The sequence below is a fragment of the Peromyscus californicus genome, unplaced genomic scaffold (assembly GCF_007827085.1).
Source record: "Peromyscus californicus insignis strain IS unplaced genomic scaffold, ASM782708v3 Scaffold_6__1_contigs__length_162567912, whole genome shotgun sequence".
NCBI lineage: Eukaryota > Metazoa > Chordata > Mammalia > Rodentia > Cricetidae > Peromyscus > Peromyscus californicus.
The window spans coordinates 72,635,216-72,660,501 of record NW_026294584.1 but is presented as its reverse complement, the minus strand read 5'-3'; the positions used below and the strand labels follow the sequence as shown (position 1 = coordinate 72,660,501).

Genomic DNA, 25,286 nt, shown 5'->3' with positions numbered 1-25,286 from the left:
TAAGTCTGAGGCTCAGAAATTCTGCCACAGTTTGGCTCACTCAGTTCTGCAGAACAGTGGGGATTTGGAGCGCAATCTCAGGCCTGGGAATCAGAGTGAAAATCGTATGTGGACTTGGGGTATATGAAGCTGAAGGTGGCAGCCTAGAACCAAAGGCCAGCATCTGTCCTCTGGGCTGTAAGTCGGCCACTCTCCTTGGCGATCTCCACCCGGCATTGCTCAGTGCCCGTTCTGTAAGTGGGAACTGAGCAGCAGAGGGGGATCCTGCCCTGTCTGGCTGTTCCCCACCCCAGCAAAGGAAAAGGCAGCTTGTAGGAAAGCAGGGCTTATGGGCGACCTGATGGAAGTACCTTGAGTTCCTTGAGGACATCAGGTAGGATTAATTGCAGTAAAGAGTTTGAGAAAACATCAGATTTGGGAAGTTTACATATGTTATATCTCTCTGGAGCAAAGCCTAGGAGTAGACAATTAAAGAATGATACGTTGTCTGTCTGATCAGAACCCAGGCTCTCTTTTGTTTTACCTGGCTTCTACATCCTGACCCAATATGGTTGCCCAAGATAGCTCCAGACAACTCCTTAGTATTGTAGCCAGAAGCAATCAAAAGAAGGACATGTCCTATTTTTTTTTAATGTTTTTCTTCAATTAAGGTTTGAACTGGAGGCATCATACATGCCACACAAGCACTCTACTATTGAATACCCCTAACAGTTTGGTGTTTTTTTTTTTTTTTTTTTTTTTTGGTTTTTTGAGACAGGGTTTCTCTGTGTAGCTTTGTGACTTTCCTGGGACTCACTTGGTAGCCCAGGCTGGCCTCGAACTCACAGAGATCCACCTGCCTCTGCCTCCTGAGTGCTGGGATTAAAGGCGTGCGCCACCACCGCCCAGCAAGATTTATTTATTACATATACAGTGTTCTGCCTGCATGTATCCCTGCAGGCCAGATGAGGGCACCAGATGTCATTACAGATGGTTGTGAGCCACCATGTGGTTGCTAGGAATTGAACTCAGGACCTCTGGAAGAGCAGTCAGTGCTCTTAACCCCTGAGCCATCTCTCCAGCCCCCCCTAACAGTTTTAAAAAGCTATTGCCAACGATACAACTTCTTAGATTTCTTTAGGCAGGACTGAATTGGATGTGCCAAGCTGGAAAAGAGGAGGGGAGAACAGGGGATTGTATTGCTAGGAACACACGGATACCGGAAGCTCCTGCCATGTCGGGATTGAATGAAAAAATGAAAAAGGGAGGCCATGGCTGCTCCCAGGTATGGTAGAGAAGAAGGTTTATTGTAGATGTGAGGGAAAGCATAGCCCGAGGCAGAAACGTCTGGGAGAGTCCAGAGTGGACATGAGCAGCAGATCAAGCCAGGCCATGTGAGGAGGGAGGTGAGGAGAGCCAGGAGACCAAGAGGCCAGAAGGACAACATTGGTGAAAACATACTGGCATAGCCAAAATGGCCAAATTATATAGGGAAGAACAGCTAGGGGAAGAGCTGGAAAGTTCAGGGCAGGGGCAGGGTAAGCCAGCCAGGAGGACCCTGTAACAGGTAGGGACTGAGGGATGCTGGGAGGACCTGGCAGCCAGGGTTCACTTTGATATGTTAATAGGCATCTCGGCCATGGGTCCCGGGTTTGAGACCTAACAAGGATGGCTGTGCAGTGTGTACCTTGTGCTTGCATCCAGTCTGATACTGTAGGAGACGGGTCCTGAGAGGCTGCCCTTATCTTTTTGATGTGGCTTAACAAAACGAAGCTTTTTCTGTTCTCTTTTGAATTGCCATGGATGTCACCTTTGGGGTCAAGCCTAGTCCTGTGGCTTGTGCTTGTAAATACAGCTTTATTGGAGAGCAGCCACCCCTGTCATCTACTTCTCGGTTGTTCCACACTGTATGGTTGAGCAGCTATGCTTGGCCCGGCACAGCCTTCTCCATGTTCCAGCTGGTCTTAGCGTAGAAAGTCTGCTCACTGCACCCCCCCCCCCCCCGCCCCCCCGCGCCTCAATCTGGTCCCCTCTTGGGAGTCCTGCTCTGACCTTGTCTCTCAACTGCTTCCTTTCTTCAAGGTCAAGGTAGCTTGTTACAGGATTGCTTGGGGTGGAAAGAGAAAGAGGAAAGGGGGAGAGGGGGAGGGGAGAAAAGAAGGCTCTTGGTAGCTCAGTGGCACACTTGCCTAGCATGCTGCAAGCCCCGGGTTCTATCCCTGGAGATTTGTATGCATTATTTATCCAATAGATATATTCACGCATGCACATTTTGCTCATGAGAAGCTAGCTTTCTGCTGGTTCAGAAATTTTCCTGGAGAATTTTTCAGTCTGTGGCTGACCCTTGACCAACAGGGAACCAGTCCCAGAAGCCCCACTTTCCTGTTCTTCTGTATGCCTGTTCCCAGCCTGGCCTGCACAGGCAGCGTTTGCATTGGGAGAAGCTGGAGAGCGTTGCTGCCAAGTCCCACCCTTTCCCAGAAAGCTACTGGTTTCTCTTGAGATTTCCAACACAGAGCTGCTTCAAAAGAGCAATTTCCGTGGGTAGCAGGATGCCAGGCCTCGTCCTGCATTTGAGGTGGGTCCGTTCTAGTGGGGACTGTCCTGTCCCGTATTTTGCAAGTTATCTCATGTCCTGACTCCACTCTTAGAATGCAAGGATACCCCCAGTGGCAGTGATCCCTAAAGGCGGTCCCTTACATTTCAGACCCCATGACCCCTCTGTGCACAAAGGATGGAGAAGCCAAATGCAGGATGTTGGAGAGAGCTGGAAGTAGCTGGCTGTGGGTACCCTTCTTAGTCTCTGTGACCCTTCTGCTTCAGGGCTCGACTGCAGCCCTGTTGCTGGCCCTGGCCTATAGGCAGCTGAATTCTGAGGCTGACTACTCCCTTGGAAGTTCCTCTGCCCTGACTGGCAGTTGTTTTTTGCTGTTGTGTTTTAGACTCAGTGTCAATCAGATCACGGACACAGGGGCGAAGGTGTTGTGTGAAGGACTGACCAAGTACAGAATCGTGACATTCCTGGGGTAAGTCTTGCTTGAGGACATTGGGCCTGTGACCTTGTCATAGTTCTGAGTAGCAGAAAATCGACAGCCATGTGGTCCACTGGTGACAGAAACCATGGCTGGTGCTGGCATCCTCCAGCCACAGCCTCCCACATGCTGATGTTACAGGCATGCACCACCACACGTGGCTCCGGGTTCTGGTCTAGGCTCAACTGGTATCTAGGTAGAACTGGAGCTATTCACAAACACTTGTGGGGCCCCAGCTTCCTTACCGTAAAAACTGGACCCCATCCAGGCAAGCTATTTTGGAGAATATGAAGAGAAAGGATGTGGGGATAGGTTTGGTAGATGTTAAAATACCTGTTAATACATTAGACTTGACTACTTTGGGTCTACTCCTAGGTCCAGGGCAGGGGCATATATGTGTTGAATAGTAGTGACACAGCCAGAGGGGTCCTAGGTAGTACCCTCCTCAAATACTTCAATAGCGCTGCAGAAAAATAAATGAATACTCAAACCAGGTAGGCTTAAGTAAAGACCACTCATAGACCCAAATCGATTGTTAAATCAGTTACAAAGAGCTTCGAGTTTTGGAGTTTGAGGTGAGGGCGAGTGGTCCCATGACTGCTGCTGATCTTGTCACTGGAGCAGTTGCTGAGTACTCTTGGACCTCTGGAACATGAGGACACATAAGCAAAAGGTCCCATGCTCCTCTCTGTTATGTATGATGAGTGATAGTGGAGAGAAGCCTCGCTGTGTTTCTGGTCTTATTTTTCAATCAGAATGGTTGAAAAAAAGATGGACACAGGCTTTACTCTTCAGAAAACCTGAATCACCACCACCTGCACTTACTGAGCATCGTGTGGCAGGGCTGTGCATGATGGCATATACTCCCTGTGACTATGGGAGGAGAGGTGTTTGGATTCAGCACCAAAGGGAAGTAAGGGAGCTGGCTTTGGAGCCAGGCTGATGCAGAGCCCACACTGTGGTCTCTGTGAGTTCCCCTTTCAACTTAGACAGTGGAAATCAGCAGGCAGCATGGACTCACTAGAGGAGGAGGTGATCGTGTGACACTGTGACTCACAAAGACCCCTGGCTGTGCTTTCTCTCCAAGCTTGTACAACAACCAGATCACTGATATTGGAGCCAGGTATGTGGCCCAAATCCTGGATGAATGCAGAAGCCTCACGCACCTTAAGTAAGTAAGTGGGGAAGGGGCAGCAACTCCTTAGAAGTTTGTTTTCTCTACAAATATCTGGATCACCTTTTCTGTTACTAGAAGAAGCAGTGTCACCACAAAGAGATCTCACTCTAACATATCTGCCAGCCCCACGGCCATACTGGTCCAACTGGCCAGGTGTGCTCATCTTGTGGAGGGAATATGCCCCCGTGTGGGGCGTCAGCACTTTAGTCTCCCTAACTACTGGCTGGAAGGGAGGGTTGTATCTATTGTCCTTTTGGGGATACCAGAGAAAGATCCTCTTTCTTTGGTAGGTTCCAGGGAGCTTGACCCTTGGCGCTATCAAAGATGTGCCCCTTCAGGCTGTTGGTCATCCAGTCCTGGTAATGAAAACACCCATCTTAACCATTGTCAATAAATATGGGCATTCTCGAACCTGTTAAAAATGAGTGATGGTCACTTAGAGAACCCCAGGAAAGGCTCCAATGGTTGACCACCAGCAGAGATCGTGGGTTACCTCCTAGGGAGGACACTGGGGGCTGGTCTGTGGGAGACCAGCTGGGAGACCAGCTCCCACATTTCACCCCAGGGTACTCTTGAGGAGTGGGGGATAAGAGATTCAGACAGAGGGATAGAGGGGAGAGAAATAGACAGAAACACAGGAGATCTCTGTGAGTTTGAGGCCAGGGAGGGCCTGGATCCTTATCCACCAGCTCCTCCTGACTCTTCTAAAGAGCTATTTATAGAAAAGCCAAGGAGTGGAGCAAAAGACCTTCCCCTAGTCAAGTGTAGACCCTTCCAATCACCTGGTAACCACGCACATGGTCAAGTAATCTTCTAATGCAGCTCTGCTGGGTAAAGCAAGCTCAGATCTCACTAGGAAACCTTTGTGGGCCTCCACACTGGTCCCGGGCTGTGGGTCCCTCCCTGAGAGGAAGCCCCCAGCATGGATATATGTGTGCCAGATACAAGATCACACTGGCGAGAAGGCCTAGTGTGGGCTCAGTGCTGGGAAGGAGGGTGGCCTACTATGGAGTCCGTAAACAGAGGCTAACCAATCATGCATCCCTCTCTCTGCAGACTGGGGAAAAACAGAATAACAAGTGAGGGTGGGAAGTGTGTGGCTCTGGCTGTGAAGAACAGCACCTCCATCATTGATGTTGGGTGAGTAGAAGGGACACCCCCCCCCCCACACACACACACAGGGTTTATACAGCCTGCTGTCTGTGTGGGCATTGGCTGCTCCTCTGGACATCAGTGTGCCAGAAGGACCCTGGGGCTGGCAGCACAGACACTCTGATGGCTTCTGCATGGAAAATGGGTGGGAGGTCCCAGAGGCAGTGACAATTGGGAATATACAAACTTTTAATTACTTATTTAGAAGTCAGTGTCATTGTGACTGGGACACAGGAGCCTAGCTGTGTGTGTTCACTGCGGCCAGAGGTTGGTCTTGGTTTTAAGAATTTATTATCCGCTGGGCGGTAGTGGCACATGCCTTTAATTTCAGCACTCGGGAGGCAGAGGTAGGCTTGAGGCCAGCCTAGTGTACAGAGTGAGATCTAGGACAGGCACCAAAACGACACAGAGAAACTCTGTCTTGAAAAACAAACAAACAAAAATTTACTATACTCTGGTTAGCTTTGTTTTTGTTATTATATTAAAAATTGTGATAAAATGCCCACATAAACATGTTTAATTATGTAATTTAGTGGCATTAAGTGCATTCATGTAAGACAGCCATAACATCATCTTTCTCCAAAGTGCTTCTTGGCCTTGGCTGTCCATTCCTAGGCATCCAAATCCAAAGTGAGTACATCGCAGGTTTTTGTTGTTGTTGTTGTTGTTGTTGTGTGTGTGTGTGTGTGTGTGTGTGTGTGTGTGTGTGTGTGTGTTGGCTTATTTCACTTAACATGACAACAAGGGTCATTGTGCCTTGTGTCATTCCTGTTGTCGCATGGGAGAGTTCCCTTCCTTTCAGGCTGACTGTTCCCTCGATATCTGCACTTCATTTTGCTCCTTGATTTCTCTGTCACTGGACACACAGGTTGTGAACACTGTGGATGGCCTTAGGTACACAGACATCCCTGCTCGATCCTGCTGGTTAAACGGCCCCACTGGGGTTGCAGTGGAATGTCAATTCTATGTTTGATTTCTTTCTTTCTTTCTTTCTTTCTTTCTTTCTTTCTTTCTTTCTTTCTTTCTTTCTTTCTTTCTTTCTTCCTTTCTTCCTTCCTTCCTTTCTTTCTTTCTTTTTGGTTTTTTTGAGACAGGGTTTCTCTGAGTAGCTTTGCGCCTTTCCTGGAACTCACTCTGTAGCCCAGGCTGGCCTCAAACTCACAGAGATCTTCCTGCCTCTGCCTCCCGAGTCCTGGGATTAAAGGCATACTATTTTTGATTTCTTTGTTCATTATGTTTTTTAATTTAAAATTTTATGTTTATGGGTCTTTTACCTGCATGTATGTCTGTGTACCACTTACAGGCTTAGTGTCACTAAGGCCAGAGAGGGCATCTGACCCCCAGAAACTGACATTATAGATAATTGTGAGCTGTCCTATGGGTGCTGGGATTCAAACCCAGGTCCTCTTATCCTCAGAGCCAGCCCTCTATTCCTTATGTCTGATTCTTGGAGGCCTCACGTAGTGCGTCTCACGGCAGTACATCATTTTACACCCCCACCAGCGGCGCACATGGGTTCCATTTTCTCCACCCTTTGCCAACACTTGTTCTTTCTGTTTTGTTAGCAGCGGCCATCCTAACGCCAGGAGTGGTACCCCGCTGTGGTTAAAAGTCTCCTTGTGGCGTTGTAACTTTTCCTGGATTAAAAAGGAACATAGGTGGTTTTCTTGAGAAACTATGGGGAGTATGAACACTAATAAAAATTGTCTTCCCAGAATTGCTTTTAAGCTGGATATAATAGTACATGCCTGTACTAGCTCAGAATTTGGAGGGTGAAGGCAAGAGGATCACAAGTTCAAGACCAGTCTCAGCTATATACCAAGTTCAAGGCCAGACTGGGTTACTTAAAAGAGAGAACTGTCATTGACATTTGAGATGATGGAAACTCTTTTCGGTTCTTTTTTCTCTCCCTCTATTACTCCTTTTACATAGCAGAAACCAAGCCATGCGGACCGAATTTTATCTTCATTTTTTACTTAGTCTCATATCAGAGCCTGACACTTTATGACAAAATTGATGCCGCTCAATTGTATTGTGCACACATTTTCTCAGCAAAGTACTGAAAACTGGCCTCTCATCGGCCACACCTAAAGGCAGTCTGCTGGACCTTGCTGTAGAGGTCAGGTCCTGTTGTGAGTGGGTCAGGCACATTATTCTGCTCCCTGGAAACAGAGGCCCCCTTCCTGCTGGAAACAGCCTACCCTTCTGGGCCAGCTGCTATTCTAAGTGTTCACATCTATGAAATCACAAAACCTTCCTCACTACTCTACCAAGAATGCCCTTGTTATCCCATTTGACAGAGAAAGAAACTGAGGTCGAAGGCGCTTTAATGTTTGTATAAGATTGGACAGAGTAGGTGGCTGTCTTAGTTTGCCTTCTATCGCTGTGATAAAGACCATGGCCAAAATCAGCTTGCGGAGGAAAGGGTTGGTTTGGCTTACGTTTTCCCATCCCAGTCTATCATTGAGAGAAGTCAGGGCAGGAACTCAAGCAGGAACCTGGAGGCAGGAACTGAAGCAGAAACTACAGAGGAATGCTGCTTACTGGCTTGCTCCCCAAGGCTCACTCAGCCTGCCTTCTTCTACACCCCAGGACCACCTGCTCAAGGGTGCCACCACCCACAATGGGCTGGGCCCTCCCACATCAATCATCAATCAAGGAAGCGCCCGACAGAGTTTCCTGTAGCCTCATCTGATGGAGGCATGTTCTCCACTGAGGTTCCTCTTCCCAGTGGCAGAGCTTGACGGAAGACTCTCATCATGCAGAATGCGTTGGTTGGTCCTCTGAGAGGTCTGCCTGGAGACAGAAATCAGCTTCATTGTTCACAACTGGACACTGAGACTGAAGTGTCATGCAAGGCCTGGCTGGCAACATCCTTGCCACATACAAAGAGCGTTACTAGTATAGTTTCAGACACAGTTCCAGGTCTTGGCTTCCTGAGAGGTCAAAATCATCTACAGTGGCGGTCCCTTTGCTTGCTCTCTGTTGATCCAGGGTGGGAGTCTAACTCCTGTGCACAGCCTTCCTTTCAGGCCAGGGTAGCCCGAGAGTTTCTTTCTAGGGCAGTTGTGGGCTGAGGATCTCAGACTGGAGCCTTTGCAAAGTTCGGAGAGGCTGATCTCGAACCACACAACCTGCTGGGCGGCCTGTCTGTACTCGAGGCTGCTGCTGCTTTCATGGCTCTCTGTAACTGGGAGCCCGGGGCAGGCTGTTTGTGCAGCTGCAGGCTGCGGCCAGGGTCACCCCTCTGGGAGGTGCCTGTTGAGAAGGAGTCGAGAGGGGCAGCCGCCATCCGCTGGAGGGTGGCTGCGTGACAGTCCCTTTCTCACCTCTGCTTTCAGGATGTGGGGCAATCAGATTGGGGATGAAGGGGCCAAGGCCTTCGCAGAGGCATTGAGGGACCACCGCAGCCTGACCAACCTCAGGTAACGTGCCTTCTGAGATGTGGGCTCCAGGGGCCCAGGGAGGGGTTCTTGGGAGGGGGTGGCTGGCTTTCCTACTGGGCAAGATTGATTGGCACGTGGCTTCTCTTGCTGAAGTTTTTCTCAGTGGGTGTGAGGCATGCAGTGAGGTGCTTAGCTCAGTGAACGCCAGGGAGACCTGGGACACTTGCAGTCCCTCAGCTGTCTTGACGGGCACCCTCAGAGATGGGGCTGGGAGCAATTTTCAAGCCCAGATAAAACCAAAGGGACACTAGCCTGCAGGTTGCCGCCCCTTCCCCTTTCTCAGATAATGAACAGCCTCCCGTTAGCACCCTGGCCTGATTCCAGCACCTTGGAGTCTTAGAGCCTTGTCGGCTCTGCCATGGAAGGGGGCCCAGGACTTTGCCGAAGAGACTTTCCCAGGTCTTGTCATGGGCCTCTGAAACTCTCAGATGACCTGAGCTGCCTGATGAATGCCCTCATAGAAGCCTGGCACAGTCCACTTTGGGAGCACCAGGATTCCTTGGCCTTCAGCTCAGAGGCAAACCCCTGAGTCCTGCCTTTGCTTTTTCACCTGGTCTCTCCAGAAGCAGCCGTAAGCCCGCCCTTACACGCTCAGGCAGCAAAGCCCGGGCACCTGCTGATGGGCCACGCACGCTGCTTCCTGCCTGGGTCTGTGTCCAGACAGAAACGTCCCAATGACTGAGTGTTGAAGATAAGGCCAACTGTGGCTGTGTCTGTAATAATCCATCCCCTGTGTTTCTCCTCCTAGTCTTGCATCCAATGACATCTCTCCTGAGGGAGGGAAGAGCCTCGCACAGGCCCTGAAGCAGAACAACTCTCTGTCAATATTCTGGTAACATTTTGAGTCATTTCCAAGGGTTGGGTCTGGTCGTTATTCCCTAGGTTATGGAATCTAAACTGAAAAGCACTTCTCCATTATAAAGGAGAATGACATTTCCCCCAGCCATTCCCACAAACCCAGGAATAACACACGGACGAAGTGGGCTTTGTCACCCTCAGCTTCTGTGAAGGTGCCAGAAGTCCCCTCAAAACACTCCCACCCAGGCCCAGCTTTCATGCACCTCGTCCAAAATACCCACTTCACCTCTTGCGCTGCCAGTCATTCATGCAACTGCCTCTGTCCATGTGCATGCATCACGATTTGGCTTCTGTGCCCCAGATGGCCTGTCACTAGAAACCTGGAATCCTTATACTTAGTAGGTGGACATTGGCACCATGGTGCTTTTGGTCATTCCCCCCACCCCCTTTCTAGTAGGTCGTTTAATCCTTTGTTTTTCCTTATCTTTATTTGTGAGCAAGTTCCAATGTCATCCTCTTGCCTCCCAGTGCTCATCAGATCTCGCTAACCTATCAGTTACTTATCTTGTTGCCATGACAATCTACCTGATGAAAGTAACTCATGGAGAGAAAGATTTACTCTGACTCGTGGTTTAAAGCTACCATCCATCCCGACAGGGAAGGCAGGGCAGCAGGAACATGAAACAGCTGTTCACACCACACTGTTGGGAAGCAGAGAGAGGAATACTGATAACCCGTTGGCTTTCTCCTTCTGATTGACTGTGGTGCTTTGCACCCATGGGATGACACCATCCACATCTACCTCAGTTAACCCCATCTAGAAACTCCCCATGACATGCTGAGGTTTTATGTCCTCAGTGCCTCTAGATCCTGGCAAGTTGACCATCAATAGAAACCATTAGACATAGTTACTGAAAATCCCATGTTCTGCCCCAGGTGTAGTGGAGAACACATGTAGCCCCAGCATTCAAAAGGCTAACACTGGAGGGTTGCAAGTTTAACACCAGCCTGGCCTTTGTAGCGAGAGCCTGATTCGAACAATAATGACAAAAATTAGGAGAAGAAAGTACTTCTCATGGTTTTCAAATACTCTTGTTCCTTCCCAGTCTTTTTGTATATTCAAATGTATATAAAGTAGAGTAGCAGTTTGGCTATTATACCTCTCCACTCTACATTGCATATTGGACATGTCCGTGCTTGTCAGGATCTCTCACCTCCACATTGCTGATGGTTTGGCTGTTGCTTGGGGCTGGCCAGGGCATTGGATGGTGTATAGAAGCATTCCTGGCCTCTACCTGTCAGATGCCAGGAGCACTCAAATTATGATGGTCAAAAATTGTCTCCCTCCAGGCACTGTTCAGTGTCCATGGACAGCGAAACCAGCCTGGTTGAGAGCCACTGCTCTGCATGGACAAGAATGCAAAGTTCTTACTGTAGTGCCATTGGTCCTTCTGCACCTTTCACACATGTGGACTCGTTCCATGGCAAGTTGGTGTCCAGAGCACCCTCACAACTGCCTCCTTCTTTATTCTCTCTTATTGTCTCTAAGGCACAATCCACCTTTGAATGGATGCTTACTATCTTACCAGTTTCTTCTTTTTGACAGGTACCTAAAACAGTTCTCCTTTTGCATCAGGAGCACAATACCCCAGTGTGTGTTTACAAGGCCTACACCCTTGTTACACATCTTCTTCCTTTTCAGCACTGAGGTTCAAAGTCAGGGGCTTTGGGAATGTTGGGCTAGTGCTCTGACACTGTGCTACATTCACGAGCCCTGAAATTCTTTATTAAGTTTTGAAATAGAGCCTCATTAAGTTACCCGGGCTGGCCTCAAACTCACAATCCTCCTGCCTCTGCCTCTGAGAAGCTGGGGTTACAGAGGCCACTTTTCTTAGCTTTGATGAACATTTTGCAACGTCAGGGTGAGTTTCTAGTCTGACCACTTTTATCTGAAAGTGAAATACATTTAAGATCGGGGTAGATGTGGACCAAACTGCCCTGCAAAGAACGATCTTTTAAATGGTGCTAACTCTACCTCAGTCTTCGTATTCTTTTACCCACTGGAACAAGGAGGGTCCTCTGTTGGGGACATCTGGGAGCTTCGGCGCTTTGTTCCATCAGCTGCTGAGTTTAGAGCAATCGAGAGGCTCCTTGAGTTTGTTACCAATTCCTGTCCTTCACAGTAGCTTCAGAGAACAGCTGAGCGCGGTTCACCAGGCAGGGCTTTTCCAGGGCTCCATCCTGATCTGGGCAGTGTGCTGCCAGTGACCTTCAGAAGTCTAGGGGGGCTGGACGCTGACCCAGAGGCTGACATGGAGGCACTGGCTCCCTGTATTGTAGGGTATTTCACGTCTGTAAAATCCAAGGGTGCTGTCTGGGTAGGGAACTACCTCGAAGGAAGGAGGGCAGGAAACAGAGCTCAGGGAAGGACTGACTGGAAGCTAGTGTCCTTGTATGAGTTTACACGCCATGATGCAGGGTTTCAATGTAGATGGGGAGCCTGGCCCTCAGCATGTGATGCCGGGCAGGAGGGAAGGCCCCAGAATGGCCTCTGTGAACTCATAAACAACATCTGTCCCATCAGCACTGCTGACGCAACAACTCTTTTCTTCTAGGCTGACAAAAAATGAACTTAATGATGAGGCAGCAGAGTGCTTCGCGGAGATGCTGAAAGTCAACCAGACGCTGAAGCATTTATGGTAACTCATGGGGCCTGGGGCCTGGACTCTGTTGTCTGCGCATGGTCTGTGATAAAATCTATATACCACAGCACTCAACCTTTGAAAGTTTAGAGGGTTTTGGTTTTTTTGTTTTATTTTGTTTGTTTTCTTTTTTGTTTTTCTGTTTTGTTGCTGGGTGGTGTTGGTGCACGCCTTTTATTCTAGCACTTGGGAGGGGCAGAGGCAGGTGGATCTCTGTGAGTTCAAGGCCAGCCTGGTCTACAGGGTAAGTTCCAGGACAGCCAGGGCTACATAGAGAAACCTTGTCTCAAAAAGCCAGAAAAGAAAATTTAGCCCAATCCTTTTGGGCTGGGGATCCCTGCTATGAAGGACAGAGGAGAGAGAGAGAGAGAGAGAGAGAGAGAGAGAGAGAGAGAGAGAGAGAAGAGAGAGAGAAGAGAGAGAAGAGAGAGAAGAGAGAGAGAGAGAGAGAGAGAGAGAGAGAGAGAGAGAGAGAGAGAGAGAGAAAGGAGAGAGAGAGAGAGAGAGGAGGGGGATTCGTTTACAATTATGCTATGTATGAGTCTAGCTATATCACAATCACTGTATAAAAACGTTGAAGATTTTCAGGGCTCTTCATTGTTCTCTGGTGAGGCACTGCTAGTCCAGTGAGGAAGTATGGGGATCCTGTCACCACCTAACCCTGACCCCATAGATTCCGGATTGGACCCAGCCTTCTGTGTTCATACATGTGTACTCTCCTTTCAGGCTTATTCAGAATCATATTACAGCCAAGGGGACAGCCCAACTGGCTGAGGCATTGCAGAAGAACACCACCATAACAGAGATCTGGTAAGGCCATGTGCATAACACCATATATAACCACCACATATCACCACCATAACAGAGATCTGGTAAGGCCATGTGCATAACACCATATATAACCATCACATATCACCACCATAACAGAGATCTGGTAAGGCCATGTGCATAACACCATATATAACCACCACATATCACCACCATAACAGAGATCTGGTAAGGCCATGTGCATAACACCATATATAACCACCACATATCACCACCATAACAGAGATCTGGTAAGGACATGCTCTTGTCACAGCACCCAGTTCCATGGTCTCTGGGTAAGTGCCACTGACCACTTTATGGGGTCACGGGAGTCCCATCCCACTTCCTTCTTGCCTGTGAGGACAATGTGGGGAGGGGGCCGCAGCTCTTTAAAGCTCTTGTGTGCCTGATCCGGAAAACAGCCGCCCTGAGTACTCCCAAGCGCTGTGGAAGTGTAACTGGCTGCTGCTGAGAATCCAGTGGTGAACGCGTGTGAACCGCCCTCAAGGGCTCAGTCTGAGGTCAGGGTGGAGCACAGAGCAGGAAAGAGTCAAGGGTAACCACGAAGGCTGCAGGATCGGGCAAGGCCAGGAGGGAGCTGGACACAGGGCAGGCCTCCTAAGGGAGAGACTTTGGACTAAGCCACGGAGGATGAGTGGGCTTGGAAGGCTGGAGTGGGTCTGGCCGTGCTGCAGGTTGGAGAAGGGCGCACACAAAGGCTCAGAGTTTGAGATCGTGTCCATCAAGATCCACAAGCCGCCAGATGTGGTGGCATATGCATTTAACCCGGCCCTCAGCTCTATGGGAGTTTAAGGCGAGTCTGATCTACATGGAAACTGAGGCAGAAGCATCCTGGCCCGCCTGGGTTACACAACGGGGCCCTGCATGGTGACTGATACTGACTGTCAGTTTGAAAGGGTCTAGAATCACCTACGAGAGAAATCTCTGGGCATGTCTGTGAGGAAGTTTCAGTTCAGTTAACCCATGTGGAAAGACCCACGCTAAATGTGGGTGGCACCATCCCATGTGCTGGGGCCTCAGATTGAAGAGAGATAGAGATAGTGATAGAGATAGAGATAGATGCTGGGAGCTGCAGAAATATGAAGTAGAATAGCTTTCTATGGCAAAGCTAATACCTGGAAGAAGCCAACGGCATTTCCAGAGGATGAAGCCAAGACTCAAGAAGTCTTGGTGATATTGGCTCTTGAATATTAGCCTTTTTCCTACAATGAATTTCTTGTGTGGTATTGTAGCTTCTCCATTTCTAGAACAGTGTGTTGATCATTCATTGGGCACAATTTCCCCTATGCTATTGGAATATTTGGACAACCTCCCCCAACTGTGCTAAAAGCAGCAACACAGCCAGACACCCAATTTCAGGCCTCTCTGTGATTATTGTCACTAGCAACATCTGGCCAGGACCTTCTCTAGATGAAAATATCTTATCTGAGAAACTTCCCAGACTTCTTAAAAATAGACCATCTGTCAGAAAAGGTAAAGATCTACACGGACAATTGCCCAGGCCAGGCGAATGAGCTAATTAAGCTTAACCTTCCCCTTTCCAAAGTCTTAACTCTAGTTTTAGATCTACCTTTAACTATTAACTCAGAACTAAAGGGTTTCTGCTTACAGGTACATCAAGCTGTGACTCAGGTTGCCCGGCCACTGAGTGCACTCCCCCGCCTTGACAGAAAACAGCAGTAGCCAAGATAACTTGGACAGATAAGGGGCCAAAGGAAAATAAGGCAGTTTTATTTTCACTCATCACTGATAGACTCCTAACACTTTAACTAACCACTTCTAAGAATGTAGTTTGAGCACATAAATTCCCTTTCTCAGATCTATTAACTGAATTTAGCCCTCAGTTGATTCATTCCCCATTAGCCACTTCCCTTTTGGGTTGCGATTGATGGCTGACAATTACTGCTCTTTTGTGAGGATCTTATTGCCCTTCCTTTGACCTTGAGGGAATTCAAACCTGGTGAGCTTGCCTTAGCCAGAGCATTGCTACTGCATGGGTATATAACTGTAAACCTCAGAGACATGAGGAGAACTAGATTGGAGGACTAGAAGAGAGGACTAGAGGAATGAGATGGAAGATGAGGAAGAGCCAATGGGGAAGAACAAGATGAGGGAGATCAAGATGAGAAAGAAGGGGATGGGAGAAAAGTTAAGATGGAAAAGAACTGGATGGATGAGAACCTAGATGGGGCAGAACTAGATGAAGGAATTAAGATGGCACTTAGAGGGAATAGCAGATAAATGTAGAGAGAATCAGGCAAGAAAGGAGCTAGATAAGAGAGCAGAATAGAAGGTGTGTAGAGAGAGAACTCACTCAGAAGAATAAAGTGAACAGACTAAAGAGTTTTGTGCATATAGATTTAATAGAGAATCTCTCAGATTAATCTGCCACTGGTAGCATCTCTTCTGGAACTCTGGGAGAAGGCTATTGAGGGGCTAGACCCCAATAGTCATCAATAGATAGATAGATGATAGATAGGTGATAGCTGATAGATAGATAGATAGATGATAGATAGATGATAGATGATAGATAGATAGACGATAGATAGATAGATAGACAGATAGATGATAGATAGATAGATGATAGATAGATGATAGATAGATAGATGATAGATAGATAGATAGATAGATGATAGATGATAGATGATAGATAGATAGATAGATAGATAGATAGATGATAAATAGATAGATGATAGATAGATAGATGATAGATGATAGATATAGATAGATAGATAGATAATAGATAGATAGATGATAGATAGATGATAGATAGATGATAGATAGATAGATGATAGATATAGATAGATAGATAGATAGATGATAGATAGATAGATGATAGATAGATAGATAGATAGATAGATAGACAGATAGATGATAGATAGGTAGATAGACAGATAGATGATAGATAGGTAGATAGACAGATAGATGATAGATAGATAGACAGACAGACAGACAGACAGATAGATAGATAGATAGATAGATAGATAGATAGATAGATAGATAATAGATAGATAGCTCAGAGCACTGGTACTCATCTCTCACCGCTCCCTGACTGCAGATGCAGTATGACAAGTGGCCCCCTGCTCCTGTCACCGTCTTTGTCATCATGCCCTCTCAAACTGCATGTTAAAATAAATCCTTCCTTCCTAATTTGCATTTGTCACAGCAACAAGAAAAGTAACTTGTAGCTAGAGTTTTCCTGCCTGCCCCACAGTCAGGACAAATCTCTCTCACCTGCCAGTCCCACAGCCGCTCAAACCCAACCAAGTAAACACAGAGACTTATATTGCTTACAAACTGTATGGCCGTGGCAGGCTTCTTGCTAACTGTTCTTACAGCTTAAATTAATCCATTTCTATAAATCTATACCTTGCCACGTGGCTCGTGGCTTACCGGCATCTTCACATGCTGTTTGTCATCGTGGCGGCTGGCAGTGTCTCTCTGTCTCAGCCTTCCACTTCCCAGCTTTATTCTCCTCCTTGTCCCGCCTACACTTCCTGCCTGGCCACTGGCCAATCAGTGATTTATTTATTGACCAATCAGCAACACACTTGACATACAGACCATCCCACAGCACTAACTAATGCACCCTGTCTCAAAGAAATGCACAGGAAGTTGGTATGCCATAGGTGTGGAAGAGGCTGCAGAAGAGGCCTGAGGAGATAGGCTGAGCCCAGGCATGAAAGGTCTCGGGGTCAGATCATGGGTTTTGACCCTTATACTGAAAGCAGGGGAAAGCTAGTGAAGGGTGTACTACAGAAAGGGGTGTGGTCAGAGCACATCTGCTGGAGCAGTCAGGAAGAACCTGCTGTGTGCAAAGAAGGACCCTGGGCCCTCAGAGAAGTATGGTGGGACTGGGCTACAGAGGGTCAGAGTGTCATGCCAGGACTGCTTAGGAAACAAACAGAACTTCGTGACAGAAGAACTAGCGTGGAGGCAGGCCTCAGGAACCTGACACAGCTGGGTAAAGAGAGGAACTGTCTACCGAGCTGGGGCCCCCCGGGCTGCTGTGGCCACTTTGAAGTGTATGGAGACAGCCAGAGAAAGATGTCAATAGGAAGCTTGCCTAACTGACCCAGCTGTGGAAGAAAAGAAGCCAGGAGCTGAGGGCCCAGTTGGTCCCCACCTTGGAGGAAGCCAGTACTGAAGATGAGGGCATGAGAGAGCAGGCCCAGAACGAGTACCAGAGACAGGAGAAAAACTAAAGTCCACGATGTCCACCTGAGAGTCCACAGTGCTTCAGGGAGGAAGAAGTCAAGTTAGCCGAAAGCCCATGAAGGCTCAGAAGAAAGATGAGGCCTGGAAATGTCATTAAGCTTGGGCTTATACAGGCTGCTGTGAGCCCAGTGAGATCCAGTCAACAGAGCAAGGGCAACTGGAAAAGACTGGCATTAACATGAAAGCGTAATTGGGATAGGGTGTGCTCCCTCACTTCAGGGTTGTATGACGTACACAGTGAGTGGGATCATTTGTTGGGAAGGGATGGATAATATTCTGCAACACGTTGGGTAAAATTTGATTTTTCTCCTGTTCACTAGTCTCAATGGAAACTTAATTAAGCCCGAGGAGGCCAAAGACTTTGAAAATGAGAAGCGAATCATCTGTTTCTGATAGACGTTCCTGCGCCGGATCTTTGACCTAGGTCGCTCCTCAGTCACAGACAGCACTGTGCCATCAGCAGGGACATGGGATGCTGTGCAGGGTCTGCAGCAAGGGGACCGTCAGGAACCCTCCCCTGCAGATGCTCCGACTGGCAGCACCCGAGCCATGGCTGGGACTCTGCAGAAGTAGAGTGTCTTAGGGGCCTCCATCATCATTCAAAACCAGCCAGGCATTGTCTATACGGAGAGACTTCCCTGCATGTCCATAATGATGTCTGAAGATGAAAGCATAAGAAGCAGAGGGGGCCGAGCTCAGGTCCCACAGATGCCTGCTTGAAGGGTTCATGGGACCGATGTCACCTTCAGGAAAGAGCTGGGAACTTGGGCAGAGCCGACAGCCGCCACTTTTTAGAAAGAAGGCACCTAGTGACCACACGATTATCTTGAAATCTCATTCCTCTCCTCAGTACCCCTGCTCCCCACTGTACAGATCTGTTTTTTCCTCGCAGCCGTGGTTACCAAAATAGGCCCACTGTGGAGAGGACTCATCCAAGGGCCCACAGCGAGCTGGTTGTCAAGGGCTCATCGCAGACTTTGGTTTCAGTTCTGGAGTCTCCCTGGCTGCAAATGAGAGTCAGAGGATGCCCTCTAAATCAGTCTCAGAGGAATGCTATGCCTTAAGGAGACTGAGATTCTACCCAGAGTTTTTACCCATCTCTACTTGCCCCAGGAGGGAGCATCAGTTCCCATCCACCAGCCACAGCAGCATGGCTTGCCTCGGTGGTCCTGAGATCCCAAGCAAAACTCTCTCTCTTGCCTGTGAGCAGGAAGTATCTTCACGCCCTCAGCAGTACGAGGGTAACTGAGCACAGCCAAGACTCAGGGAGCTGACTGAGAGCTCTGCCAGTAAAGCGTGGCAGATACCCACACCATGGTGGGTACGTGGGGATGCCCAGCAGGGTGAGATGGTTGGGGATGTTGCCAGATAACATGTTCTTTTGCCACCACATTTGTTAATAAAATATTGAAAATGCTCACTATTTCTAATGGCTAAGTCTGGGGGTTTTCTGAAGGGACTCTGCCAGGAAGAAATGCTGTGAGCCTCGAGCCTCAGCATGGCCCACTGCAAAGGGGTTCTGGGGTGTCATGCTATACAGAAGGCTGATACACAGAAGCCAGAGGCATCACCAACTTGACCCTTCACAGGTTTCACTACCCACAAGGGACAAGAAAGGCGGAGGCAGCCTCCAAGGCCACTCTACCCGGTCTCTGAATCCAAACAGGGGCTGCTACTGAGTCAGGACACAGGGGCATGTCGGGGTGGAGCAGGCGCCATTTCACACCATCACTAGCGCACAGTGGGTTCTGTGGGCCATTTGTCTTCAGGTGCTCACTGCTGGGTGGAAGACCAGGTGAGCTTGTGGCAAGGGGCACTGAGTCAATAGGGGTGGCAGGAGACAGTTCATGGGACCCTCCGACTTCATTGTTTTGGTCCTAGAGTTCATGTGGCTTTGGGTGGCAGCTTGGAAGGGAGTGTGCAGTTGAAGTTTTGGGGAATATTGTAGGGGCTGACAACCCCATAAGGGCAGTTCCCTCAAAAGCACTACTGTGGGGATCCCCATCCTCCCCACTACAGGCCCCAATATTCACCTAATAATCACCCTCAGGAGTGGCAACATTGCCCTAGCCAGATTGAGAGGAATCTACCAGAAGCACAGGAAACAGTGGCATGCTGCAGGTCAGTGATGCTCGCAATGGACCGCACACTCACCACGCCTTACAAGAACTCCTCCGGGACAAAGCACAGACTTATTAACAGTCAAAGGGAACCCCTCAAGAGGCTAAAATGTGCTCCTTACTGCCCTTGCGGCTGTCAGAACTGTGACCTGGAGCGGCTGGGCATTAGCGTGGGTTTGGGTTTCAAGTCTATCATACTTCAGTCCTCCTGGGAGTGAAAGGCAGGCTCGGCTTTCTCAGAAACTCAAAGCAGCTCCCTGCTTGGTAGCAGAGGCTTTGAGCCAGCAGATAGGTTGAGGCTCTGAGTAATCAAAGGAAAAGAAAATGGGTCTTCCAGTGGTCCACACCTGTAATCCTAGCTCTGAAGAGGATAGGGTAGGACCATGAGTTCAAGGCCAGCCTGGGCTACATGGGAGAGGACTTGCCTAGGAGGTTCAAAGCTCCTCATCCCCAGCATTTCCCTTCCAAATGTAAATGACAATGGGAATTTTCTATATGAATTTTGAATATAATTTATTTCCATAGGATGTTCTGGCTGATTTGGAAGAAAACAAACGAACAGTTCCTGTCCTTTTTGTTTGTTTGTTTGTTTGTTTTTCAAGACAGGGTTTCTCTGTGTAGTTTTGGTGCCTGTCCTGGATCTCGCTCTGTAGACCAGGCTGGCCTCGAACTCACAGAGATCCGCCTGGCTCTGCCTTCCAAGTGCTGGGATTAAAGGCGTGTGCCATTGCCACCTAGCCAGTTCCTGTCTTTTATAGCTGAGTTCATGACATATCCAAGCGAATCTGGAACTTTTCTCTTCTTAAAAAAATATCTATCTTTTTTCTTTCTTTCTTCCTTCCTTTTTCTTTCTTTCTTTCTTTCTTTCTTTCTTTCTTTCTTTCTTTCTTTCTTTCTTTCTTTCTTTCTTTCTTTCTGTCTTCCTTTCTTTCTTTCCTTCTTTCTTTCTATTTATCTATCTGTCATCTTTCTTTCTATCATCTACTATTTATTTAGTATGTGTGTATGTGTGTGTGTATACATATGTATGTGTACCATGTGAATATAGAAGTCTGAGGACTTGTTGCTCAAGTGCTATCCACCTGTTTTTGATACAGGGTCTCTCATTGGCCTGGAACTCCCTGAATAGGCGAGGCTGGGGGCCAATGACCTCTAGGGACCCTCTAGGGATCTTCTGTTTGCCACCATGCCTGACTCTTTTTAAAATATAAATTCTGGGGGTCACACTCAGGTCCTCATGCTTAAATGTAAGTACTTCACTGACTGAGTTGTCTCCTCACCCTGGAACTTACTTTTAAAAGCCACATAAAATCACGATGTACCTGAGTAGAATTAACTTCCCAGCACTCCCCACTCTGCTGCAGCCTGCCTGGTACATGTGGGCCGGGTATAAGACTGTTGGAATCTTGATTTCCTCCTTGAAAAAGGAGAATCCGAGAGTTGTAACTGAGGAGGGTAACTGTTGAGAGGAGGTGTCATGGATGGTACTCAGCAGGGCTGGCACAGGGTCCCCACTCTCCAGGCACCAGTTCCCACAAGCCTGACTTCCTCATTCCCACTCAAGTGGATTCCCCACTTGTTTCCTCTCCCTTGGGCTGAGAGAGCCTCCCAGTAAAGTCAAACAGGACAGTCATGCTCTCATCTCCTCCCCCAAAATACCGGACATCACACTTCCCGTAATACCCTAGCTCTGCCAATGAGAACAGCAGCTAGTCCTCACTGGAGTTCCTGAAGGACGCTGCAGTTTAAGTGGGACTTGCTGAGCACAGCTGGTAGCCATGTCTCCACCTCACAAGAAAGAGCAGGATAGGGGCTTGCACTACAGGGCAGACCTAGGCCCATGAGCTGTTCCAGTTGCCTTTCAGGTTCTGGTATGGCTTCATTTTGAACCATTTCCCCCAGTGTTCATGTGTTGAAGATTTGGTCCTCAATATAGCAAAGTCCCAAAGCTGGTGTTTTGGGAAAGTAATTGTATAATGGATGCTCTGGCCTCATCAAAGGGTTAATCTACTGATGAATTATTGGAAGAAGGTATAAAGCTTAGTTGGGGTCACTTGGTTAGGTCAATGGAGGCATGCTCTAGAGAGGGTGTATCTTGTTCCCTAGTCAGAACCTGTCACTCACTTGCTTCCTTATTCTCGCTGCTTCCTGGCCACCCTGCAGAGAGCAGCTTTCCTCCACCCTACCTTTCTGCTGCGATGTCCTGCCCCACCCAGGCCAACAGACAGAGCCGAGGGACTATGAGCTGAAACAGTGAACCAGGTTAAAATTTCTTCTAAGTTATTTGCTTTCTAGTATTTTGTGACAGGGATGGGAAGCTAACACCACTGACCCAGGAAGGAACATCAATATTTTTAGTTTATTTCCAGATGTGGCACATATCTATTTCTGGTAGCTAATTGCGTAGTTTACAGAAACAAGCAAAACCTTGCTATGGTGCTGAGAGGTAAAAACCTCGGCCATTATCCAGCTCTACAGAGAATTCCAGTAGCATGTGATTAGCTCTAGAGGAGGCCAAGACACATTCACACAGATGGGTAAAAACATACTGTAACAGAGCTGTGTGGGTGTGGGGGCATCCCATATGATTCCCATCACCTGAGATGGAAGGAACCTCACCCACAACCAGCTTAAGATTTCCAGAGGCATTGAGTGCTAAAAAGGCTTCTTAAGATAATTTAGACAGCATAGAAAGAGGCTGGGAGAAAATGAGGGTGCTAAACAAGCTTGTGGGGTTCCCCTGCTTAATTACTAGGCTACTTTTTTGAGTCTATAAATATCAGAATGCCTCACGATTTTTCCTTTTTTGCTTGCTCTCTTTTCACTGTAAGGAACCTCAAAGTTGGCTCAAAACACCTCAAGACCAAGTTCTCAGCACAAAAGAGAATTTATTTGCTCCAGAGGGACAGAGGGCAGGAATAAGAGACAAAGACAGGAGACAGGAAGAGAGAGAAGGGGAACAAGGTCAGGGGATTTGTCCCAGTGTGTATGTGTGTGTGTGCACGCACATGCACGTGGTGGGGGCAGGGAGGGGGACAAAGGACTGCCTCTGGATAGAGAGGAGACAGATGTAGCCCACAGGCAAGTAGCAGTTTATAAACGTAAAATGGGAAACCCTGTGTTAGGATGAGGTGTTTAATTTTAATTGGGCAAGTTAATTAGGTGAGCCAAAGGAGGGTTTTTGATTGCTGGACTTCAGCACTTTGATAGCTGGACCCTGGTAGTCAGCCTCAGGAGGAGAAAGTGGCCTTTGTGGAATGGCTCTTGGTGGCTAGCTTCAGGAACATAGTCTAACTGTTTTTAGCAGAGCAGAGGGAATGGGGGAGAAGGGCAAGGTCTGCCAGAGCCATGTTTGCCAGGCCCAGGCTGGCTAGAGTCCTTTCACTCACAACACACTTGTTTTTGTTATAAAGCTGACCTTAAAATGTTGAACATTTTAAAATACTGATCATAATCGTGTTCCTTTTCTGTGGCTTTGACCAAATAAATACCTGAGAAATACAGCTTAAAGGGAAGATTTGGATTCATGTTTGGAGGTTTGGGACCAAGGTTAGCTGGATAGGTGCTTTCAGGCTCCCAGTGGCAGATATGTGTGGCAGAGGAGGCTGCTTACCTCATAGCCACGGAGCAGAAAGACCCAGAGGGTAGAGATGAGGCATTAACACATCCTTTGAAGGCATGTGTCCCAGTTTCCACCATTTCCCAACAGTTCATTGAGCTACAAGTCTACCACAACTCTCATCATCGATTACCTCTCAGTTAGTAGATCTGTCAACTGGGAACTAAGTCTTCAACACATAAGCCTTTGGGGTATACTTCATACCACACCAAGATAGTAACACAGCTACTTTAGTTTTTGCAATGATCTTCTATACTTTGCATGAGTATCTTTAAAATTTTAAAATATTTGTGTGTGTGGGGGGCTTGGTGTACATGCATGCCACAGCATATATCTGGAGGAGGTCAGAAAATAACTTCAGGTGTTGGTGTGTTGGCTATCCCCTTCCACTAGGTAGGCACCAAGAATTAAACTCAAGTCACCAGGCTTGTTGGTAGGTGTCTTCACCCACTGAACCATCTCACTGACCCATGAACCCCCTCTTCACTGTTTCAATCATGGTGCGTGTCTGCAGTTCTTTTTATGTAACTCTGGCTGGCCTCGAACTCACAGAGATCTGCCTGTCTCTGCCTCCCGAGTGCTGGGATTAAAGGTGTGTGTAGCCACATCCTGTGTCTGAAGTTCTTTTAATAACACATTTCTCCTACATTGTCACACTTTTAACAACTACCCCTCGTGTTCTGCAAATTGGGAGAACTCAATTGCATTCCAACGATGAGACATTCATGTTTCCAGACTGGTTACGGAGCTGGTGACAACAGCAGACAATGTTTTGGTAGAAATGAAAAATCTTAACAGTTATTTCTCTGGAGTGGGATGGTCAAGGCTCTTGTTATAAATTGCATTTCTTAGTCAACCATGTTAGGGGTGTGAGGAATGCAGAAAACCAGGGAACAGTATGATGTAATGCCAACAGTGTTTCCATGGGAGAGCAAAGTTCTGTGCCCCTGCCCCTCAGCCTAAACACTGTCCAGACTCTGCCTATGCCCCAGATGTGCATGGCTGAAGCCCAGTGGTGGCCACAACTGCCACAGGAGGAGTTAGCAGCCCCAAGAGCGGCTCCTGTAGTAAGGGGGACTGTATGAGACAGTGGGGGGTGGCAGGGCTTAGACTCTCCCTTCATGCAAACATGTCATATCTCTGAGTGTGTTCACTTGACCGGAACAAATCCAGCCTAAGCCCGGCACTGAGACCTGTGGGAACTGCTTCCCTGCACAGTCTGGGGAAGTGGGAGTGCTTTCAAGAACAGCATCAGTGAGAATAGTGATCCAAGTGTGTACATTGTCTTGTTAGCCAAGACATGTCTACAGCGGAGCAGACAAACTGTAAGGATGGGACCCTGTCAGATGTGGAGGACCACACTTGTCCTGTTTGGGTCTTGAGGCTCCTATGGATCAACCTGTCACTCCACCAGTGGATAAACTGGTATCAGATGGCAGGGTGACAAGCCAAGAGCACACAGTTTGTTACTGGTGGAGCTGGGGTGGGAACACAGGCCTCTCCCTGGCTGCTTTACTATTCCCTCTGTTCTGGCGGAGTTCATGGTCTGCTGCTTACTTTGCAACTAACCTGCCCACCATACCTATTAAACACGGGCAGGCCAAGCAGAAAAAGACTTCCCCAAGGGCACGGTGTGTCTGTTTGGCACCAAGTATTTCTTCAGAAAGACTCATGTTTACTCCTTCCATTAAGGTGCTTGTATCCCAGGCCTCTGGAGTCAGGCTGATGGGCCTCACGGGTCCAGGGGGCCAGCACAGAGAACGGCAGGAAGACTGCTAGAGCAAACAACCGCATCCCCATCCTCCAGCCAGGAGTGTGGGCTGAAGGAAGTCGGCAGGTGCATTCCAGAGCTGCAGTGCACTTGTGGGGTGTGTGTGTGGGGGGGTGACTTTCATCACAAGAGGACCCGAAAGAGCCATCTGTACAGGGATCCTGGTGACTGTCACATTCTTCCATTCACTTGTTTTTTAATAAAATTTTAAATTATTAATTTATGTTGCACGCACGTGTGTGTGTGCACGTGTGTGTGTGTGTGTGTGTGTGTGTGTGTGTGTGTGTGTGTGTGTGTGTGTGTGCACATGCCATGGCTGACTATGGAGGTCTGACTCCACTGTCTCCTCTTGTTTCTGTGGCTGTGCTGCCCTCTTCAGGCCAGCTGGCTGAGAAGCTTCTAGCTGATTCTCCTATCTCCTCCTTCACATCTCACTTTAGGGTG

The 25,286-nt window shown here is 48.1% G+C and overlaps 1 protein-coding gene across 4 annotated transcripts in view; it reads left to right on the top strand.

Moving 5' to 3' along the window:
- Window positions 1–18,752, top strand: part of Nod1 (nucleotide binding oligomerization domain containing 1) — a 53,807-nt gene extending 35,055 nt beyond the window's left edge. For 2 of the 4 annotated variants that reach the window (XM_052719414.1, XM_052719415.1), the window contains 8 exons: window positions 2,922–3,005; window positions 4,099–4,182; window positions 5,245–5,328; window positions 8,682–8,765; window positions 9,535–9,618; window positions 12,200–12,283; window positions 13,013–13,096; window positions 17,653–18,752. In XM_052719414.1, coding sequence (XP_052575374.1) covers window positions 2,922–3,005; window positions 4,099–4,182; window positions 5,245–5,328; window positions 8,682–8,765; window positions 9,535–9,618; window positions 12,200–12,283; window positions 13,013–13,096; window positions 17,653–17,725 — 661 coding nt within the window. In that variant the 3' untranslated portion in view covers window positions 17,726–18,752. Of the gene's footprint in view, window positions 1–2,921; window positions 3,006–4,098; window positions 4,187–5,244; window positions 5,335–6,905; window positions 8,766–9,534; window positions 9,619–12,199; window positions 12,284–13,012; window positions 13,097–17,652 lie in introns of those variants that run through there. The other 2 variants (XM_052719416.1, XM_052719417.1) reach the window with 2 other exon arrangements.
- The last annotated feature ends 6,534 nt before the right edge of the window (window positions 18,753–25,286 follow it).